General features: G+C 45.9%; 1 protein-coding gene across 2 annotated transcripts; it reads right to left on the reverse strand.

The window, feature by feature from the left end:
- Nucleotides 1–1,528: 1,528 nt before the first annotated feature.
- On the reverse strand, nt 1,529–19,829 carry Pelp1 (proline, glutamate and leucine rich protein 1). 2 transcript variants are annotated; one of them, XM_008855887.3, is made up of 18 exons: nt 19,464–19,829; nt 15,141–15,205; nt 14,655–14,760; nt 9,372–9,521; nt 8,886–8,957; nt 6,739–6,798; nt 6,333–6,483; nt 6,009–6,138; nt 5,811–5,898; nt 5,358–5,446; nt 5,162–5,278; nt 4,907–5,054; nt 4,643–4,802; nt 3,978–4,033; nt 3,604–3,810; nt 2,234–3,496; nt 1,802–2,053; nt 1,529–1,668 (listed from the first exon to the last, which is right to left on the reverse strand). In XM_008855887.3, the coding sequence occupies exons 1-18, from the start codon at nt 19,710–19,712 to the stop codon at nt 1,576–1,578; spliced, it is 3,456 nt and encodes a 1,151-aa protein (XP_008854109.1). In that variant the 5' UTR covers nt 19,713–19,829; the 3' UTR covers nt 1,529–1,575. The 2 variants fall into 2 exon arrangements, with proteins under 2 accessions (XP_008854109.1, XP_008854108.1); XM_008855886.3 differs by having other exon boundaries at nt 1,802–2,006; nt 2,187–3,496; nt 19,464–19,827.
- Nucleotides 19,830–23,339: the final 3,510 nt, after the last annotated feature.

Consider the following 23,339-nt stretch of genomic DNA (forward strand, 5'->3'; position numbering starts at 1 on the left):
CTTACTTTCAGGTCCAACAACAAATGCAAACACATAGATATTATATAAATATATATAGGCCTATCTGCAGATACCTGTCTATATACAGATACACGGAGGTGTGAGAGGACGCTAACACGGCTAAAACTAGCAATTAATGAATCTAGGCAAAAGTTATGTATCATTCTTACAATTGTTCTAGGGGCAGTTGAAATTTTTCAAAATAATAATGGAGAAAAAAATTTTTTTTTTGGTCTGAGACAGGGTCTCCCTGTAGCTCCAGCCTGGAATTCACTATATAGACCAGGCTGGCCTTGAACTCAGAGAGATCCACCTGACTCTACCTCCCAAGTGCTGGGATTAAAGGCATGTGCCACCATACCCAGCATTGGGGAAAGAAAATTTTAAACCTACTCAAGTTTCTAAAAATTAGTTCAAATGCTATCTCCTCAAAAAGGTCTTTCAGCGAAGTCGGGCATGGTGGCACACCCTTTAATCCCAGCACTCAGGAGGCAGAGGCAGGCAGAGCTCTGGGAGTTCCAGGCTAGCCTGGTCTACATAGTGAGTTCCAGGCCAGCTGGGGCTACAGGGAGATCCGTCTCAAAAAAGAACCCCCCACACAAAAGTCTTTCGGCATACATGCAGATGGGAAATATAATCCTCTTTTCCACACTTCTGAAATTCTTAGTCCACACATCAACAAACTCAAGTGATTAAAATCATCATAGGGTTCCCTACTCCAAACTCTTAAACCTCAGACACAGTTCCAAGCTTATGCCTGCAAGCAAGGCCTAGGGGGGAAAAATGTGCCTAAGTGGATTTTATACTGAACAGGAAATATCCAGATTACAAGAGCAGGTAGGAAGTCCTGCCAATTAGTTTGTTGGAGATCAGAATGAGGTCACTAGAAGGATAAGACCCTGGGCAGAGTTTAACCCCAGACCACCTACAGAGGATCCTTTTATTTGGGATGCTCAATGTTCAAATTTCACAGACTTCAGTAACTAAACTTCCAATGTACGCATTCATCTTGCTCTCCTAGGCCAAGAGCCTATGGGGGTGCATTTACACAAGCCCACTCACTTAGCCACTTAATCCCTTAAATTTCCTCACATTTTCAACCTCTGAATCACAAAATCAAAAGCAAAGACATACCTTCTAACTGTTCAGTCTTACCCACAGGCAGCCTTGTATATACATAACATCAGAGAGCAGAGGTGGATGGGCATAGTGGCACACAGCTTATAGCCCCAGCACTTGGGAAACTGAGGCAAGACTGAATTCAAGGCCAGCTGGGCCTACATAGCAAAACCCTGTTGAAAAGGAGGGGGGGAAAAAAAGGACAGAGGGCAAGAATGCTAAAATTCCAACACTAACTTACTGAATGACAGGTCAGTCTGATATACCTTTCAGTCAGTGATTCCTCCTCAGGTCAATAAAGACAGCTATGTAGATATAGAGGGACAGCTGGAGATGATGCAAACTCCAGCACTCACCCAGGTTCCTGGCTGGGAACAATGTGGCAAGAGGACAGAGCAACATACATATCTATGGATATAACTTTATTGGATACAAAGTGTTGGGGTGCAGAAAGGGTTAAGAGTCAGGCTCTGTAGCAGGTGGTGGCTTCTCATCATCAGGAGGGCAATCGATGAAGTCAGCCAGCATGGCAGCTGTGTCATCCTGCTCCTTTTAGGAACAAAGACACAAAATTCAAAATAGTTACGCACAAAGACAACTCTTCCCTACTACAAGAGCTGCACTCCTTTCCTCAGCAGGCCCACCTCCCCACCCTGCAGATGCCCTCCTAGCTAACTCTCACCTTCTCCTTGACAGTTGTGGCTTCTGCTTCTGTCTCCATCTCTTCTTCTGCAGATGTCTCTGCTGGGGGTGGCACCTTGTCACCACCACTCTCAGTCCCCTCTTCCAGCAGGGTAGGAGGAGCAGAGGACTCTTCTTCTACAGTCTCTGGAAGAGGTGGCCCTGCTACGGGGCTTCCCCCTTCCTGCTCCACCCCCTCCTGGGAGGAAAGAACCTCAGGGGCCAGGGTGGGGGCTGTCTCAGGCCCAGGCACCTCCTCTGTCCTTGGCTCCTCCACTTCCAGATTTCCTTTTTTTTTTTTTTCAGCACTAGCAACAATTAATAGAGCTTTATTTCTCACTTATTTGATGGTAAACAGGAGATGCATGCCAGTGACAGATAGGGAGGGAAGCACCTCAGGGGCCAGGGTGGGGGCTGTCTCAGGCCCAGGTACCTCCTCTGTCCCTGGCTCCTCCACTTCCAGCAAGAGCCCAGGTTCAGGTTCAGCATCTGGCTCAGGCTGTATTTTGGGGGAGTCTGCAGAGGGCAGAGCTGGAGGCAGAGTTGGGGGTGGAGGTCCACCTTCTTCTATCTCCCCTCCTGCTGAACCAAATTCCATATCTTCCACGTCTTCCAATTCTTCTTCCTCTTCTTCCTCCTCCTCCTCCTCTTCTAACTCACCTTCTTCCTCCTCAAATTCCTCTTCAAATTCTTCTTCCTCTTCTTCCTCCTCAAAATATTCTTCCTCCTCTTCTTCATCTTCCTCGAAGTCTTCTTCCTCTTCATCCTCATCTTCCTCCTCTTCCTCTTCCTCCTCTTCTTCCTCCTCTTCATCACTGCTGTTGATATTAATAACTGTCAAATCCTCTTCCAGGGCTGGGGGTCCTCCCCCTCCAGCAGTTCCTTCAGGGACCAGCTGGGGTGGTGGAAGTGCCACAGGACCAGAAGCAGGTGGGGGTGGCGGTGGGGGTGGGGGTAGAGGCCCTGGAGTTGCAGGAAGTTCTTCAGACTCCTCCTTGGCTGGCATAGGAGGGGAGGCTGTTGGTGGCCCAGTGGGGGCCACAGGGGGTGGAGGAGAGCCTGAAGGTGGTGGAGGTGGCAGAGGTGGAAGCCCCTCAGGCACGATCACCACACTATCATCAGAGTCACTTTCCAAGGAGATCTCCACATCAGATGCCTCCTCCTTATCATAATGAACAAAGGCAGGCCTGGGTACTCGCCCCCCAAAAGTTTCATCTGGGGGTATACTAGGTGGAGGAGTCCCACTAGGAGCAAGGACGGAGTCCTCATTGGAGCCTGCACGGTGGTTTTCAGGGCCAGGGAGGAGCCTGGGTGGGACAGAAACCAGGCCTGGGACAGAAAGGCCTAAGTGGTTGGTGGTTGCTGGAGGTCCAGGGCGAGAGGGCACAGGACCTGTAGAGGGCATGGGTCCTGCTGAAGTCATGGGTCCTGCTGAGGACATTGGGCCTACTGAGGGCATGGGGCCTGTTGAGGACATTGGGCCTGCTGAGGGCACAGGGCCTGGAGAGGGCATAGCACCTATGGAGGGCATAGGGCCTGGAGGATGAAAGGGTGGGGCCCTGAATGGAGATGGGGCCTCAGAAGGAGGAACTGGGGCAGGTGTGGAACAGGTGGGGCCCATGGCCTGCAGGGGAGGAACTCGAGGATGTGTGAGAGCAGCACAGGTCACCAGTGCTTCTGAGCAGAAAGAAGAGACCTAAGGAAGGAAGAAAGGGCAAGTGTGACCATCAGGACCCCATGAGGCAGGCATCAGAACAAGAGAACCCAGGAACCAAAGGAGGATTTGGCCCAGTTAACAGTTACCTCAAGGCTACCTTCTCGCTGGCCAAGAGAAAAAGCTTGTAGGGCACAGGCAAGAGGAGGTGGGCAGCGAGGGGAAGGTGCCAGCAGTAAAGCCAGCAGCAGGCGGTAGAGCTCACGGCGGCAGCAGGAACTGTTGTAAGGAGAACTGCCCAGAACATCTCCCTGCTGGAGTCCCATGACCAGGGGCAGGACCAGATCATGAAGTCTCTGAAAAGAAAACACGGTAAACCTAGAAACTTCACCAAGACCACCCAACCCTTCAAAGTGGGGCCTCATTGCCAGGATTCAGTGGACCCACCTCTGGGGTAAACTCTCCCAAGCACACAGAGCAATGACCCCCTCCCCAGGTTCCATGGGGACCAGTCTCCACTAACCCTGTGAGTCTCCTCCTTGATGAGAGGCCCACACATAAGGATGGTCTGGCTGAGGCCTGGGAACAGAATGGCACATAAGAGGCAGGCTGTGACAAGGGTTTTTAGAGCACAAAGCCTATCAAGAGCATCCAGTTCTGCCACTGCATGCCCTGGATAAGGCATTTACCTTCTCAGTTTGCTTCCTCCAGTACAGGTGAGGGTGAGATAACATAGGTAAAACATTATGAATTGCATGTATACACTTGGGGAGAACTGGCCTCATCTTGAAGGTAACAGGCAATAAGAATACATGGGACCCAAAGGAAAGTCATCTACTAACTACACAGCATCCACCTAATTTCTGCTCATATTCTCAGATGCACCAGAAGGGAAACCCTGCCAGCACCCTGCTTTGCAGGGAGCATGAACTCCACAGGCAGGATTTCCCCGAGTGCTAGTACTGTCCCTGCCATGCATAATGCATATGCCAAGTGCTTGAGCAAAGGAGACAACTAAGACCTTGGAAGATAAGGGGAAACTAGCAGACCCCAAATCTAATAGCAGGACCCAAGACTGTTCATGGCTATATGGCTGTCTCTGCTTCTTCACCAAGTCTCTCAGCACTTTATGAACAAGCTCCACATTACCAACTGATTTTGGCCTAATCACTTCAAGCCATCATCTACCTCTCAATGCAGCAGCACACACATCGCTGTTGGCGTTGCTATCTCCTTTCCGATGGCTGGATGGGGCCATTGCTTCCCCCACATCCAGCTTTAGCTTCTTGGGGGCACTGGGCTTCCCACTTTGTAAACCTCCATCAGAGCTTCCCTGGGGGCTGCGCAGCTGGTGGTAGAAGGAAACACAGGCAAACAGAAAGGAAGAACAGAGTCAGGAGACAGGCACAGTTGGACAACCAGCACTGGAGCCCAGGGACAGGACTCACTCACCTTAAGGGCATCAGCTGGTGGGGAGATGTCACTGAGCAGGTGGGTGAGCAAGGCCTCTCCAGAGGCTCCTCCCTGAAGCATACCTGCTGAGGCCCCACAAACCTGCACCCACAGCTCTAAGATAGCATACACCTTGGTTCGAATGGAGCTAGAACATGAAGAAGGCAGGGTGTGAGCAGTTAACATGCCATAGTCCCTGAGCCACCTGCATGTCCTCATCCACACTCTCCACCCATCCCCTTCCTGGACAGTCACCTGTAAGGTCTCTCTTGGCCTGGAGAAAAAGTGTCCCTCCCAGTGCTCCAGGTATTGAGGACCTGGGGAAGCAGGCGGCTGATCAGGGTCCCAAAACGCATGAGCCGGCCTCCACACCTAGAGGCAGAGATGGAACAGTGGCCCTCATTTCCAGCACATCCACTCCTTTCTCCACACCCTGACCAATCCCACTTACACAAGGATGAGTGCAGAGAGAAGGTCCAAGGCTTCAAGGTGGATAGAGGGCAGCAGCAGCAACCTCAGAGGACCATCTCCAAGCAAACTCTAGAGAAAAATGTGGCAAAATTAATAAACAGGGAAACAAAGGGAGAATCAGAGTAGGTATGTCGAACCATATACACATATATACACCTAGTTAAGGAACCAACTTCCTGGCCCTAGCTCAACTCAAACCCCCTCTCCCATCCGGCACGGAGGAGAACATGACTGAGCACTTCAACAGTGCCTTGGCTGATCCTCAAACTCACCCTCTGCACTGGCCACAAGTGGCCTGCTCTATATAATCAAGTCCACTGACCATGGCACATTCTGTCAGGGGTACACAGCTTTAGGGATGACAGTCTGGGGGCTTTCCCAGGTACTTAGGGTCCTGAGCAAGTGCTGCATGTGAAGGACAAAGCCCACTCACAATATTCTTGCCACTGATGCTGAGGATCCGGCAGATGAGATCCAGGATTTCCTGCACAGGCATGGACACAGGTGCTCCGAGCTCCGAGCTAAAAAGATCAATCAAAGCAAGAACCTCACAGCAGCCTCCCCAGCAGGACTCACCCACCCACTTCAACTTCTCCTGCCCCACACCCCATTCCCTCTAATGCCCACACACCTGAGCATGAGCCCCAGGCAGTGGGCCAGTCCTGAAAACCTCTGCTGAAGTCGGAGGAGGACATGAGTGTTACCATCTTCTGAATGGGCAAGCAGAGTCTCCACTCCAGGGCATTCGCTCTGCACAGGAGCTGGGCAGCAACACAAACTTCCTTATATACTGTCTTTCTCCCATCCCTCCTTCTTCATTTATGGTAGATGACCCGCTTATGTTCTCATCCATGCTGCCCAGAAACCCACTGTCCTGCTTCTCTGGACCACCCTCCTATTCCCTTCTGCCAAGCTCCCCAACCCCTGTCCTGACTACACCAGCCCTGGTCCCTACCCATTTCTGCTCCTTCATACAGGGCCCCCAGCAAGCTGTGCAGTGAGGCCAACAGGCTGTGCAGCTCCTGTTCCCAGTTCTCCGTGTGCTTCAGGCCCTGGGAAAAGCCAGCACCTAAAGAGGGTAACCTGGAGTAACACTCACAGGCCAACTGCAGAAGGAAGGGCAGAAAGCTGGTCAGAAAGAAACTAGCCCAGCCATGTCTCCCACCCCACTAATGCCCAAGACAAACAGATCAACAAGGGAACAAGGAACAGTAAGGCTTAAGTCTCCAAGAGGACAGAATCCAGTAATTGTGTGTGTTAACAAGGAAGCAAGAACAACATCCAAAAGCTGTAATAAAGAAAAACTAAGACTGCTCTAGGCTCAGATCCCCAAATTCTACACATTTTTTCCTTTCCTTTACCTGCTGAAGCTGAGGGCTCAAGGCATCCACCCGAGATAGGAAAAACGAGGCCAGCTTGCCCTGAAAGGGGGAAAGAAAGGAAGCGCTGGTCAGATTCTCAGCAGCAGACTGTTCTACCCAAGTTTTTTTTTGCTTTCCTACAGACAAAGGAAGCATGATGCCTTCATGAGCCAGTGATGGCTGTTACCAAACACATTTTTGAGGTACAAAGGCATCCTACATGTCACCTCTGGTTCTTGGCCTCCTGTATGAGAAAGGGCCTGTCTGGCCCCTGACACACAAAAAACTGGGCTCCCTCCTGCTATTTTTGCAAATGACAGTTATCTATCTCCCTCAAGACAAAGCTCTGAAAAATAGCAATCCTCACAGTTCAACTCTAACAGTAGGGATAGAGAAATGAGGCCTAAGCTAGAATTAGGGTACTATCCATAGGTATGCGGGCAGAACCAATCAGGAGAGAAGAGCAGGCTGGTGGAGCAGAGCAAAGGCAGCAAATCACAGAGCAGTCACCTTTCAGTCGGCAACCTTTTCTCTCATACTATAAGAAGGTCTGGAGTAGGAGTGTTTAATCTGAGGTCCAGTTTATTAGGGATAGGGTAGAAGGGGCTTGTGAACACACAGTAATGGTAGGAAAAGCCCGTAAGTATTTTCAGTAGCCTATAATGAAATGTGGTGGATCTCTAAGTTGTAAGTACAAATATGCCTAAGAGCAGTCCCTGTGACAGTGAGCAATAGAGTTCATTTTGTTCCCATTTCACATTATAAGTGTAATACATCCTAGCTTACCAGCTACATTAATCATAATTTGAAATTATAGGAGTTAAAAGACCTAGTTTCTAGTCTAAATCTCTAGATCTAGTGAATTATAACTCTATGTAGCCACTGTGAATGTAAGTTGGGACTTTCTCATACCAGAAGCAGGGCTTAAGCGACCCTGACAAGTTTCTAGTTCTCCACTTCCTCCAGGTCCTCAATGTGGGCAATCCAAATATGTGCTTTTACCTAACTTCCTGCTGGTGATCAGTTCCCTAGATCTAGCTGGCCTGACCCAATATCCTGCTGACCTCACACCAGCAGACAGTGCAGATATACCATAGTGACCACTGGAACTTGTGACTGCTTTCCTACCCTCACTGACTCTCTAGAATACCAATGACACAGCAAACAACAAATGCCAACTACGAATGGCCCTGTAACTGTTACTGTTTGGGGTGAATTGGTAAGCCATTCTTGCTACTACCTGCTTGAGAATAAAACTGTAACTATTTCTTTCAGTGGCCTCCTCCCTTACTCACCCCTTACCTATGAGTACCTCTAGTGTATCTGCCTATGTATAAAGTTGCCATACAGGCCAGGTATGGTGGTGCACACCTTTGATCCCAGCATTGGGAGGCAGAAGCAGGCAGATCTCTATGAGTTCAAGGCCAGCCCAGTCTACATAGTGAGTTCCAGGCAGGCTGGGCCTACTGGGAGACCCTGTCTCAAAAAAGACTGAGAACAAAAAAAGTTGCCATACAGTCAATTAGTTACTTTGCACAGACATAATGGGGAGCAATTCAGAGGTTTAGGAGGAACTTGTCCTAGGGAAGTGTTAGGAGGGCTTCCTGAAAGAAATCATAAAAACTTCAGGAACAAGGATAGGGTAGTAGAAGAAATAGGCAGAGCATTCTAGAGTCAAAGAAGGCAGGGCAGAGAAAGGAGGTTGGGAAGGCTTGGGGTATACCTCAGAGGTAAGGTAGTCATTCAAAAAAAAAAAAGAAAAAAGAGGGAAGAGGGAGGGAAAGGAAAAGAAAAAAGAGAAAGGAGTTTACGGGTTAGAGAATGGGCCTTGGTATCAAGACAGACACAGGTTCTAATCCCTGATCTTAGGCCAGGTGATTGCATTCTGATTTCTTTACTGTGAGGTAGTAGTGTCAGAGCTCCTTTTCCAGAGGACCAGGGTGCAGTTTCAAGTACCCAAACAGCAGCTAACAACTGTCCTTAACCCCAGTTCCAGGGATCCAACACCCTCTTCTGGCCTCTGCAGGCAGTGTACAAGTGCACTTATACATAGAGAGGCAAAACGCTCATACACATAAAAATAAAATGTTCTAAATTAAAAAAGAAACCCTAAGGCAGACAGCCATCACAGCATCATAAACACTTACTTTCAGAGAACCACAAGCCCGAGGAAAGTAGGTCACACAAGCCTTCATCCCCTCTAATGCTGACTGTTCACACTGTGGGAAAAACAGGAAAAAGGCAGAGGCTAAGAGCCCAGTGGCCCCGTACTTCCATCTCATCCCACCACCCATAAGTTTCCTTCTCTACCCAATCGTTTTTTCTTGTCCTCACAATCTTCTACTTTTGTTTTGTGCTATTTTGCTTTTGTTTTTTTGAGACAGGGTCTCACTATATAGCTCGGGCTAGCCTGGAACTCTCTATGTAGACCAGGCTGGCCTCAAACTCACAGAGATTTGCCTGTCTCTGCCTCCCAAGTGCTGGGACCAAAGGTATGCACCACCATGCCCAGTTCTTCCCACTTCCTAAATCCTATTTCTCAATCAGCGTACAGACTGTTCTTTAATCCAAACAGGACAAATGAGAACAAGGACTGGACGTGATCAAGGAACAGAGGACTTAGGAAATCTTACCTCTGGTCTGAGGCCCAGTAAAGAAGTAAGAAGCCCAGGGAGGTGATTGGTGGAGATGTCCCGGAACAGTGTAGGAAGCTGGGATGCGTATCGGAGCAGGTCCTTCAGGATAGCCACAGCCAACTCCATGGTGGGTGGTGGGTCCTGGGACTAAAAACAACACTCATGCTACCAACCTCACCTTTACTGTCACCAAAAGAGGGACAGAGGTACAACAACACAGCCCTTTTAAGAAAATAACAGTTCAAAAAAAAAGAACAGAGCTAATGGAAACCATTATTCCACCAAAGTTGACCCCATGTTGGCAAATCCTTTGAATCCTTTGATCTTTGATTTCTTATTCCTATTTTTCCCCCTTAAACTTCATTGTATATATATTTTTATGTAACCTACTTCAAGTTACTTCTGGAAAAATGTGTTAAAAATTGCCTATCTTTGGAGTAATAAAAAAAAAAAAAAGAAAGAAAGAAAATACTAGTTAGAAAGACATGGTAGCGTACACATTTAATCCCAGCACTCGGGAGGCAGAGGCAGGCAGATTTCTGTGAGGTCAGGACCAGCCTGGTCTACATAGTGAGTGCTAGGGAGACCCTGTCTCAAAAAAACCCAAAAAACAACACAGCAGGGTTACACAGTTAATGCCTCTATTACCAGAAATTCACCATCTACAGGAAAAATAAGGAAGATACAAAAGGAATGTTATTTGTCTAGAGAAAGAATACATTTACATTTTAATATTTAGTATCTGGGAGACTGGAGATATGCATTTGCCTAGCAAACATGAAGCACTGGGTTCCATCCCCAGTACCTAAAAAGTTAAAATAAAAATAAATTATAGGGGGTCAAACCTATAATCCCAGCACTTGGGAGACAAGAGCACACAGATCTCTGTGAGTTAGAGGCAAGCCTGGTCTACATAATGAGTTCCAGGCCAGCTAGGGCTACAGGGAAACCCTGTCTCAAAGAGCAAAAAAAAAATAGATAAATAAATTACAGGGCTGGAGAGATGGCTCAGCAGTTAAGAGCACTTGTTTGGTTCCCTGAGTTTGGTTCCCAACACCCACATTGCGGCTCACAACTGCCTGTAACTCCAGTTCCAGGGAATTCAATGCTCTCCTCTGCCCTCCCCCCATACACACAGACAGCCTATACTTAAGACATACACGTAAATAAAAATAAATCTTAAAAATATAATAACATGGCCAGGTGTGGTGTTACACACCTTTAATCCCAGCACCCTGTCTCAAAAAGACCAAAAAAAAAAAAAAAAAAAAAAAATTCCTATCTGGTTCCAGGAATTTGTTTAGAGAAAAAAAGTAATAAAGACACACCTTAAAAGATCTGACTATGCATAGTAATAGTAGTGCTCACCTTTAATTCCAGCACTCGGAGGCAGAGGCAAACAGATCTCTGAGTTCCAGGCCAGCCTGGTCTATTTAGTGAATTCCAGGCCGGCCAGGGCTATACAGCAAGACACTGTCTAAAAAAGATTGAAAAAAAAAAAAAACCAAAGATCTGACTCTGAAGATCACTTGAGCTTTGTGATTCTCGCACTATATTTCTCTGCTGGCAATGGAGAACTTTTCAGACTGAAAAATAAATCTTAGTCACTACAAAACTGCCCAATCACTCCAAGTTTGATTCACACCCACCTTAGAACTCATGAGAAAAAAACTATTTGGTTTTAGGACTCTTCTGGAAATTAACAGGAACCTAATGAAAAAGGCTTTGGCATATCTATCTCTTCCTAAACTAGAGAGACTCGTGTCAACAAAACAAATGAGAATACTTACTAAAAAAAATACAGTCAGGCACATTGGTATGCCTAGAGCCCTAGTTACTGAGCAAAGGCAGGAAGCTGGCTTGAGACTAGTTGGGGCCAGCCTGGGCAACATAATGAGAAGCTATCTCAGAAATAATTTTTTTCTTAAATTTTTTCTACATTCATTTGGGGGTGGTAAGAGTGCACATGGAGGTCAGAAGACAACTTTCAGAAGTTGGTTTTCTCTTTCCACCATGTGGTTCCTGCGACTGAACACAGGTCATCAGGCTGAGCAGTAAGCACCTTTACCTACTGAGCCATCTTGCCAGCCCCTTAATTTTAAAAAGAGTAACTGGTTGGGGCTGGAGAGATGGCTCAGCATTTAAGAGCACTGACTGCTCTTGCAGAGGACCCGGGTTCCACTTCCAGCACCCACATGGCAGCTAACAATTGTTAACTCCAGTTCCAGGGGGATCCAACACCCTCTTACGACCTTCACAGGCATTGCACGACACAGGTGCATCTACCTACATGCAAGCAATACTACACTCATACACATAAAATAAAAATAACAAAGCAAAGAAAAAGAAAAAAAACTGGGCCTACTTATAAACAGGCTTTCAACACTGTCCAACAACCCTACTACATTCTCTCTGGCTGACTTTCTCCATTACTTATACCTTTTTGAACTTCCAAATCCCAACTTCCCTTACCACTTCCATTATCTCTATGACCTTGCAATCATTTGACAGAGGAAACAAAAACCCAAACATGGGAGCTACCTTAGCTTCCCACACCTAAACCTGAAATCCTAATCATTCTCATTTACCTCCTTCACCTTCCTTCTTCTGCCTTAGATCAAATACCCTCCTCCTGGCAATACATAATCCCTCCACTGGGCTTAATACCATCTACCCCTGCCCTCCTTCTCACCGACATTTACACATGCTCAAATTGCTCCCATCTTAGAAATCCTTTCCTTGAGCCAATACCGTAATCTACCCCCAAATCCCCAAAACTGTCCAATTTTGCTACTGTCATTACAGTCAAAATCTTGAGATCTTCTGTCTTCCCTGGTTCTATCCCCTTGTCCCAACTGCTTCTCATCCCAATCCAGTCTGGCTTCAGTGTCCACAGTTGTGCAAAAACCACTTTCACTAGTATTACAACCCTTAGATACTGATAGAATTAACGACTTTAGGTCTATCTTGGTCTGCCTCAAAGGCACAGTTAGATAAACAGAAGTGACTTCTCCCTCTTTCCTCGCATACTCCTCCTTTAGAATCCATCCAACTCACAATCCTACTTACTCCTCTCTCCTCTCTTGGAGTCCATCCAACCCACAATCCTGGTTATCACCTCTCTGCTGTGTCACTCTCAGTCCCCTTAGTCAACACCTCCTCTACTGACCAGTAAGCATGGTATGCACCTTTAAACTCAGTTCTTACAAGGACATATCTTGGTACTTTCATACTCACTGTCAGCTTCAACTGCTAGCTAAATGCTAAAAACCCTTTCTTTGTAAAACCTAACAACAGAGAAGCCCCCACCGATAGGACCCTGGAAGCTAGAGAGATATGTGGTGACTTCCATTTCATGGTCACATGAAGGGGATACTTACTGAAAGGACTGCTACTGAACAGCCAACATCACACAGTGCTTTCTCCTGTTCCTTCTGAGCCTGCCCTCCAATGTTCTGAAGGTCAAAAGTCATCCTGGTCACACAGTCTTCCTAATCATCAGGACTGTGCGCTCGCGCTCTCTCTCTCTCTCTCTCGCTCTCTCTCTCTCTCTCTCAAACCCACTTACTAGTTCTACTAGTAGAATTACTAGTTCAGTTCTACTGCTACCACTGTCATTCAGGACACTACTATGTTCTCCTACAGTACTTATGAAGCCTTCTACCTGGTCTTTCTGCTTCCACTCCTCTCCTTACTGATCCTTCCTCTAATCAGCAGCCAGAGTGACATTTTCCAATGTGGCCAGGTTGTCACCACCATTTCACCATCATTGCTATGGTTTGAATGTTCCCCCAAACCTCATCTGCTGGATTCTTAATTCCCAACACAAGAGTGTTGAGAGGCAGCATCTTTAGATAATTCAGTCATGAGCGCTCTGTTATCACAGGGGTAGGTTTGTTATAAAGGCAAGCTTGGCACACACTGACTCATTCTCATTCTCCACCCCTATGTACTATGTGATGCCTTCCACTATGTTAGAATGTAGCAAAAAAGGTCCTCAAGAGATGCTTCCCCTTGAGCTTGTACTTCCCAGCTTCCAGACCTATGATCCAGATAAATCTCTATTCTTTATAAATTACTCAGTCTGTGGCATTCTGATCTAGCAGCACAAAACCTACTTAGAATCTGACAAATTCCCACTGCTCAGAGAATAAAACCTGAAATCCTGAACACAGCTGATAAGGCCATCCTTGGCTTGGTTCCCATATACTCATCTCCCCACTGCATCTCTTCAACCCCACCACACCAGTACATTTACACCTCTTCAAATGACAAACCTCCTCTTCTATTCAGGTTTTTAGATTCTCAGACCATTTTGCAGCCCAATTAACTACTACTGATCAAATAAAAAAAAACATTCTCTAAACGTCTAGCCTTAATCTCTACCACCCATACCACCCCAGGTGGGGTCAGATTCTCTTGACCTCCATAGGTGTCATTCCACAGTCATTTATACCATTACTCAGTTAAAGTGACTTCCATTACAACAGGAGTCTGCAAACTAAAGCATGTGGGTCCTGGCTGAATGGTTTATAAGCTAAGAATGACATTTACACTTTTTTGTTGTTGTTGTTGTTTTGAGACAGGCTCTCCCTGCGGTCCCAGCTGACCTGAACTCACTACGTAGACCAGGCTGGCCTTGAACTCACAGGCGATCCGCCTGCCTCTGCCTCCCCAGTGCTGGGACTAAAGGCACGCACCACCACGCTCAGCCCAACTTTTACATTTCTAAAGGGATGGAAAAAAATATACAACAGAAACCACATGGTTCACAAGCCTAAAACTCTACCTGCAAACACATACTTCATAAAGAAAATGACCCAGTCCCTACATTAAACTCCAAGAGCCATGAAAGTAGAGTCAAAGTATATTTTACCACTTACCCTAAGTTTAGCGCATGGCCTGTAATGTGCTCAGAAAATATTTGCAGAATAACTAAGTGCAAATGACATCAAAGGATGTCAGGGAGATTAAAAGAGTAACAAAGAAATAGACCAAAACACATATACACAAAAATACCCATAAAAAGGAACTTTAAGAGGTGTCACTCCTACCATAAAAGAGAAGCTGTCAGAAGTTACATATGAAAGGTCAGATGAAGTAAAAATAAGCTAACAGAAAAAATAACAAGTTTAAAAAGAGCTCTATTTGAAGTTTAATGTGCTCTACCCCCAAAGCAGGAAAATTCTTTTCAATTATTCTGTTCCCCAGAGCCAGAAAGAATATACATGACCCATATTGGGATGGGAGAGTGAGGTTTTAGATAGAGTGAATCCTTACCTGCAACACCTGTTGAATGCTCCGAAGCCAAGAAATGCAGTGCTGCTGGAACAACTCTGTGGGACTCTCTCCGACCAGGAGGGACAGCAGGCACAGGCCTTCAAATCTTAGAAGAGAGGGGTGAGTAGGTGGAAGCTAGACTTCAGAGAAATCCAGATTGTTCTTTTATCCTCACTGGGCTATAGCAAGACTGTACCCCCAGAATTATTGTACTTTCTACCTCCTGAAATGTTTGGAGGACTCAGAGTGAGGAGGGAGCATCAAGGAAAGATGGGAGTAAAAAATCTCAGGTGGGGAATAAGAAACTTGAGAGCTGGAAATGGTAGATTCAATACAAGTAAGCTCACAAAAGAATGAAACTCTCCATACTCCTGGAATGGAGAACTCTCTTTAATCCATGAGCTGGGGAAAATAGATGAGAAAATATACATAAAATTCATTTCCTAAAGGTCTATCACCCTGGTAAAAAGAGGGTTAAAGACTTACCGGGTTTTGATGGAACCAAGATGTGCATTACTGAGATTCACCAATGCCCCAAGAGCTGAAAGGTTCTAGAGGTGGGGGGAAATGGGAGTGAATCAGGCAAAGGTCATTAAAGATGCAGAAGAAATTCTCTAAGCCCCTCCATGTCTCTGCACCTAAGAAGGCTTTCTTAAGTCCCACCTTCTCTTAGTCCAAAAGGACATCCCTGGGGCTGGAGAGATGGCTCAACAAGTAAGAACATTACTGCTCTTACAGAGGACAAGGGTTCAGTTCCCAGTACCCACAAGGCAGCTCATTACCACCTGTAACTCCAATTCCAGAGGATTAGATGCTCTCTTCTGGCTTCCGCCAGGACCAGGCACACAGATAGTGGACGTACATATAAGTAGGCAAAACACTCACATACACTGAGCTGGGCCTGGTAGCACATGCCTTTAATCTAAGACAGAGGCAGGTGAATCTCACCAACAAGTCCAGGCCAGCTGGGGCTACAGGGAGACCCTGTCTCAAAAAGACCAAACCAAAAAAATAAATAAAAATAAAAACAAAACAAAACAGCTGAGTATGGTGCCACACACCTTTAACCCCACCACTCAGGAGATAGAGGCAGGCAATCTCAATGAGTTCCAGGTCAGTTGGGGCTACAAGAGACCCTGTCTCAAAAAGACAAAAAAAAAAAAAAAAAAAAAAAAAAAAAAAAAAAAGATGACCTTTAACACTGCAGAAAAAATGTCAACAAAAACATGGGTAGCATGAGCACGTATGAAGGGCTAACTGAGGGATGGTGTACATTCTTAACAAGAAATCATGTCACTGGTAAAATCAGAGATTTCAAAAAATAAACAAGAATGTTAATGAGGCACATGGCTGGAAATGTATTTCAATTCATCCAACTGGGGCTGAGGAAATGACTCAGTGGGTTTAAAGATACTTGACACACAAACCTGTCTACCTGAGTTAAGATACCCAGAACCCATGTAAAAGTTGGCTGCATACGACACGGGTGCACTTACCTACATGTAGGCAATACACACATACACATAAAATATAATAATAATAATAAAAGGTCAGCTGCATAGTAGCATAAACAGCTGTAATCCTGGCACCCCCCTACTGGGAGACAGTAGCAAAACAAGACAATCAAGTGAAGCTCTTGGGTCAGCTAGCCTAGCTTACACAACAACCTTGTCTCAAGGTAGAAATTCAAGGACCTGATGGTCATCCTAAGACCATGATACATCCGCTGTGGCTCATATACACCTGTACCCACCCACAACATGTATGTACATACAACCGGCCCACTTCCTAATCCAGCAACTGTTTCTGACATTTTTTCTCACCTAAAAAAATTAAATACAGCAAGCAGTATTTTTCACTGGGAACCCAACATCACAAGAGCAGACTGAGGCTGTAGTTGTTTGCTGATGCAGGTTTTCAACAGCTCAGGGGGGAGTCTAGGGGTGCTCCCATACTGTTTACTTACCCTCAACACCTCCTTTTTCACTGTATTAATGGCATGACATTTTTTATTTTTTTACTGTAAAGCACTTCCCATGTGAATAAGTATTAGAAAGTTGGGTGTGGTAGTGCAGGCTTTTGATCCCAGCACTCAGAGGCAGACAGATCTTTCTAAGATCCAACCTGCCTGGTGTACATAGTGAGTTCCAGGCCAGCTGGGACTACAGGGAGACCCTGCCACAACACACACACACACACACACACACACAGAGAGAGAAGACTGGAAAAATATCAATATTCATCGCTAAATTTTGATGATAGGACAGCATAAAGTGGGATAGTTCGATATATTAGTATTATGTCTGAAGTTTTCCTGTATTTTTTTTTTTTCAAGAGATGGCTCAGGGCTCAGTTGATAAAGTGCTTGCCATGGTCCCAAGCACCCATGTAAAACCCAAGTGTAAGAGTGCCCGTCCGCCCCAGAGCTGAAAGGGTAGAGACAAGCTGACCCCTGTAGTTTGATGGGCAACCAGTCTAGCTGAACAAAGAAAATAAGATGGAGGACTGGGAGGATAGCTCAGCAGTTGAAGCACTGCACAAGAACGGTGACTGGAGTTTGGATCCAAATAACTCATATGTCACTTGTTATTCTAGCCTCAAAAAGCAAAAGTAGGGAATCCCCCTGCCCCAGCAAACTGGCTAGTGAGATTAGCCTTATCAACAAGCTCTGGGTTTGATTAAGAGACCTGACTAAGAATAAGGCAGAAGAGTATCAAGGGAGATTCCTAACATCAACCTCAGGCCTCCACATGCACATGGACACACATGATGCACATCTCACACTCACATACCACTCATACACATGAAAATAATAGTGACTGAATACATGAAAAGTGATTGAGGAAAGCACCTAATGTCCACCTCTAGCTTCTACAACCACAAACATGTACACACATGCACACACACACCCTAAACCTAGTCGTATGAATACGGCAGAGAGAAGCTGTATGTGTGGGTTTGGTTTTGTTTTGTTGGGGGGGGGGGTTGAGAAACACACTGTAATAAAGAACAGTTAGTTACAGGTAGTCAAGAAAGCTTTCCTAAATGCCCTGGCAAATAAGCACAGAATTAAGATGAGAGTAAAGATCCCACAGGCAGCTCAGGGAGGGGTTCCAAAAGAAGAGCAAGCACAAAAGCGTGAGTCAAAAAGCCCAGGTGAAGCCTGGCATGGTGGTGCATGCCTTTACTCCCAACAGAGACAGGTGGATCTCTGCTAGTTCCAGGCCAACCAAGTCTACATAGAGAGTTCCAGACCAGCCAGGGCTGTATAGTGAGCCTCTCTCAAAAGAGAAAAAAAAGCAAGCCAGGTGAGGCCTGAGCAATGATTCTGACTTGCCACCAAGCCTGCCAACCTGAGTCCAATCCCTGAAACCTACATAGTAGATGGAGGTGAGAACCAAGTCCTGCAAACTGTCCTAAACCTTCACACAAATACCACTGCACAGGAGTACCATGTGCACCTGCACATACTCTAAATAAACTTTTCCAAAAAAAGACCAGGTATTTAAAGGTTTTTAAAGGTAACAAACATGATTAGAATTTTGTTCTAGAAAGCTCGGCCTACTTACTGTGAAGGGAATTAGAGTTAAGGCCCCAAGATTGGAAGCAAGGAGACCAGTCAGAAGACTGTTACTATAATCCAAGCAAGAAATTGTGATTGTACTAGGGTGGTCTCATTTTGGATTGGCTGAATTTATGGTACCTGCGGGAAACCATATTGGTGACTAAACCTAGAAGGAAAAATCAAACTACAGACTTCTCTATATCCAGGCCTATTTACTTAACGTCTTTTCTTTTTTGGTTTTTTGCTTGCTTTTTTTGAGACAGGGTCTCCCTGTAGCCCAGCTGGACTGGAACTTGACATGTAGACCTGGCTGGTTTTGAACTCACAGAGATCCTCTCGCCTCTGCCACCAGAGGGCTGGGATTAAAAGCTTGCCTTACAATGCCTAGCCTACTTACCTTCATTCTAATTTAGACTAGAAATTTTCTGAAGGGCAGAACTATGCTTTACTTAACTATTTAGAGGAACAATAACATAAAACAAGTATTCAATAAACGTTTGAATGAAAATCCATTAAAAAATGGCAAAACTCGACTATTTATGGAAGTGTATGTTTAGGATAGCACCAGTTTCTAGTTTGCAAAACTGGATGGATGTTAACCTAGTCCACAGAATCCTTCTAACCAAGCCTACCACTTCTAACCTCAACCAACCTCACCAGCCTCAACTCTATCGACTTCCATATCTGAACCCCTAGCTTCGTCGTACAATGCTCTTCTCTGCTGTTCTCTCCTACCAGGGGGCCTTCCATGGCATCATAATCGCGCCTTCCGTTTTCTTTCCCTACCCAAACCCCTACTCATCTTTTGGGTATATTATCTTAAACTGATTCTTTGGAAAAATCTTTTAATTCTCTATACTGGATTAGGGGCCTCATACTAGGACTCATTTCTGTTACTGCATTTTGCTTATCGCCGTCATGACTGTAACTGAAGCGACTAATAATGGAGGAGGCTCTCAGTCAAGAGTTCATACATATTTATGTGTTCAAATACCTCAAGGGAAACGACCCCGAAAACAAGTGTCGCCAAAGGGGGCTGAAGAGCATTCAACTAGTGGGTGACTAGGCCTGGAATTGAACTTCATTCCTGAGTGCCCACCACCTACTGAACAGAGAAACAGGGCCTAATAAGGAAATACGTAAATCTCGTCCAGAATGGTAAGAGGCCCTGCAGCTTCGGGGTGTGTGACCCCGGCCTCGCCAGGCTTCCCACAGGGCGGAGGAACCGAGAGCCACCAACTTACCTGGGCCCCACCCACCGTCCCATGCAGCCGTAACAGGCACATAAGCCCAGGCAAGTGTGGGGCCCAGTGCACCGGGGGATGTACAGGAGCCACCGAGGACCCAGTTCGCGGCTGCAGCAGCCCGGAAACGCTCTCCAGCAACAGCAGACGCAGACGCGGACCCGACCCCGCCGCCGAGAGGCCCCCCGCCCCGCCGGCAGCTCCAGCCGGGGAGCCCGCAGAGGGCCCACTCAGAACGGCTGCCGCCATCTTCCCTGGGCTGGAGCAGTGGCGTGGCGTGATGACGCACACACAAGCGCGACGCACGCTTCCCGGGCAGGGGGCGTGAGGAGGGGGCTGCGGGCCCCGCGCGCTAGTTGAATCCGCGAGAACTCGCGGGCTGCGTAGGGAGCATGCGCTGGATGGGCGGGCTCTGGGCTTCGGGCAGCCAATGTGCAGTTTCCCCTGAGACCATGCGCAGAGGGTAGGGCGAGGCGGGGCGGGGCGGGGCGGGGCAGAGTGGAGGTGGTTCTGCACCGCCCAGACACGAGGTCCACGGATAAGGCCCGAGAAGTCCCTCCCGAAGGTTTCAATTAAACCCGCTGGAGGACACCGTTGCTCCCATGTTCAGCGGTCCTATCTAGCTGGGCGTGGTGATGCTGATGCTTGCCCTTAGTCTTAGCGCTGGAGAGGCAGAGGCAGGAGCATCTCTGAGAGTCCAAAGCCAGCCTGGTCTACATAGCAAATAACAGGGACCATCGTGTCTAAAGAACCTATCCCCTGGTTCGAAATCAAGGACGTTTTAAGCTAAAGTTCCAAAAAATGGAAACAATACATTTGTCTTTGAAAAACAAGTTCAGGGACTGGGAAGATGGTTTAGTGATTAAAAGCACTGGCTGCTCTTGCAGAGGACTTGGGTTCGATTCCCAGCACTCACGTAGGGGCTTGTAACAACAGTCTTACCTCCAATTCCAAGGGATCCTAGACTCTCTTCTGACCTCAGGCATTGCACAAGTGCACTTAAACATGCAGGCAATACACTCATACACATAAAAGAAAAAAATAAAACAGGTTCAAATGATACACATGCCATAAAGTAGAAAGAAATCCCACTTTGTACCAAAGGCCCTCTCACAGAAATCTGTGTTTTTTTCGTATTAGTTTATTCACAAACATAAATACAGTTTGTTTTTATGAGACTAGGGTTTGCCATTGGCTTTTTCCACTCACATTGTGTGGGCCTCTTTAAGTTGTGGTACCAGTGAAATGCATGTGTCATAATTTAATAATCTTATTGCTGAATATGTATTGCTCCTCCGAGTTTCACAATACAAACACTAGTCAACATCCTAATAATTCTGTGTACTTAAGTAATTGTTAGATTCAAATCCAGTAATTATTTATGTTCTCACAGTTTTCTATCCCCAGCATTCTGTCTCCAAAATACATTAGATTGGCTAGAGGGGGTAGCTCAGTTGTAGAGTGTTTATCTATCATGAGAGAGTCCCTGGGTTCAGTCTTGAGCACCAGTTCAAACAGCAAGAAATAGCATATGTGTGTGCATCTGTTCACACACATATATACACATGCATTCACATTCCCCTAAGAGGGTTAATTTTTCAGTTTCCTACTTCTAATGCCAATCAGGTCTAGGTCGCCAGTCTCTCTGGCCTGACCACTTACAATAACCTTTTACAAAGACCCTTCATTGTCCTCACCTCCCTCTGTAGTCACCACTCCACACAGCACTTGAGTAGGTGTTTCTAAAACAAATCAGTTCTTTTTGTTTGTTGTTTTTTTATGTTTTCTGAGACAGGTCTCACTTTGCAGCTCAGGCTAACCTCAGACTTGTGGCAATGCTCCTACCTCAGCTTCACTAATTCAAGTGCTGAGACTGTAGGTATGAGCCACCACTCAGCTACAAATCAGTTCTTGTCACTCCCTGCAGAGAGCCCTCCAATGGTTTCTAAATAGAGGAGGAGAAATTTCTTTTTTCTTACATATACTAGAATCTGCATGGTCCAAGCTCAACATATACAAGTACTATCTTTCTTCTTTCCCCTTAGTCTTGAACCAAACTAGCCTTCTTCCCATCCTCCAGCAAAGTCCATTCTCAATTCAGGACTTTTGCACAGGCTGCCAATTCTGCTGGACAGACTTCCCTTTGACGCTGTGTGACTTGACACTTTGTCATGTTCTGACAGGGAGGGCTTCTTTTTAAAGAGCCAAGCCTGATATCACTCTATTTTTTTCCCCTTTTTTAATTTTAGTCTCACATAGCCCAAGCTGATGAAATCACCATGTAGTTAAGGATGGCCTCAAACGCCTGGTTGTCCTGCCTATGTACTCAAGAGCTGAGAGTATAGGCATGTGCCACAATGCCCAGTTTATGTAGTGCTAGGGACTGAACCCAGGGCCTCATGCATGCTAGGTAGGCATTTGACCAACTGAGCTTTATACTTACCCCCCCCTCTTTATTTTACAGTTTCATTTGTGTGTGTGTGAGGGGTGGGGAGAGAGATGGGGAGGTACCTATGTGGTACAGCACACATGAGGAGTTCTGATGACAGCTTTCAGGAGTCAGTTCTCTCCTTCCACATTGTGTTCTGTGGCAAGCATTTCTACCAGCTGAGCCATTTCTCTGGTCTTTTCCTCCTTTTTTATTACCATATATTAATTTTACAGTATAATAGGTTTCATGATTTATTAGTTTGCTTCTCTGTTACTGTAGTAAACACCATGACCAAAAACCAACTTGGGGGAAAAAGGGTTTATTTCAGCTTACAGGTTACAGTCCATCATCAAGGGAAGTCAAGCAGGAACTCAAGGAAAGAGCTCAAAGCAAAAACTAACAGAGCAATGCTGCTTACTGGCTTTCTTCCTCTGGCTTGCTCAACTTGCTTTTTTTTTTATACAACCTAGGACCACCTACCCAGGTTAGTACTGCCCATAGTAGGCCCTCCTGCATCAGTCAATAATCAAGAAAAGGCCAACATGCTCACAGGCCAATCTGATAGAGAAAATCCCTCAATCCCAGAAGTATCAAATTGACAAATAAGATTAGCCATCACACGTGGTAACTTGTGGTTTTTATTTGTAGGTGTTTTTGTTATGGATGATGTTGGGGTGTGTGTGTGTGTGTGTGTGTGTGTGTGTGTGTGTGTGTGTGTGTGTTTGGGTTTTTGTTTTGTTTTCGTTGTTTTTGCTTTGTTTTCTTTAAGGTCTTACAATCCTCCTGTCTCTGCCTCTTGAGGACTGGTATTATAGGCATGTACCACCACCACACTTAGCTCTTGTTTTGGTTTTTTAAATATTTTATTTGTTATTTTTATGTGTATGAGTGTATTGCCTATATGTATGTAAGTGCACCCATGTTGTGCAATGCTCGCAGAGGTCAGAAGAGGGCTTCGGATCCACTGGAACTAGAGTTAAGAACGGTTGTTAGCTACCATGTGGGTGTTGGGAGTCGAACCCAAGTCCTCTGCAAGAGCTGCCAGTGCTCTTAACCATTAGCCATCTCTCCAGCCCTGTTTTTGGGGGGTTTTGGCAGGGTCTCACTATGGAGACTAGACTTAACCCAGCATCCCAAATAATGGGATTACAGGCATGCACCACAGGCTTTCATGACATTTTCATAGAACAAATACTGTACCTTAGTCATGTTCACACCCTCTATTATGCTCTCTTGTCTGCTGTCTCTCTACGCCCTCCTACTGGATCCCCTGCTCTTCCCAGTTACTATGCCTTCTTTCATGTCTTTTTTTAAATCTAGTTTCTACATATAATAGAATACATGTGACATTTGTCTTTCTGAGTCTAATTTATTTCACTTAACAATAATCTCCCATTCCATTCATTTTCCTGCAAATAATGTTATTTTGTTCATTCTGACTGAAT

The sequence above is a fragment of the Nannospalax galili genome, unplaced genomic scaffold (genome assembly GCF_000622305.1).
Source record: "Nannospalax galili isolate Female #2095 unplaced genomic scaffold, S.galili_v1.0 scaffold146, whole genome shotgun sequence".
Taxonomy (NCBI): domain Eukaryota; kingdom Metazoa; phylum Chordata; class Mammalia; order Rodentia; family Spalacidae; genus Nannospalax; species Nannospalax galili.

Excerpts from the sequence above, each read along its gene's own strand:
- Pelp1 (XM_008855887.3), bottom strand. The coding sequence starts at position 19,712 with ATGGCGGCAGCCGTTCTGAGTGGGCCCTCTGCGGGCTCCCCGGCTGGA. Across the intron at positions 3,497-3,603 it reads AGCGAGAAGGTAGCCTTGAG|GTCTCTTCTTTCTGCTCAGA; the intron begins GTAACTGTTAAC and ends TTCCTTCCTTAG. Across the intron at positions 2,054-2,233 it reads AGGAGCCAGGGACAGAGGAG|GTGCCTGGGCCTGAGACAGC; the intron begins GTACCTGGGCCT and ends AGGACAGAGGAG.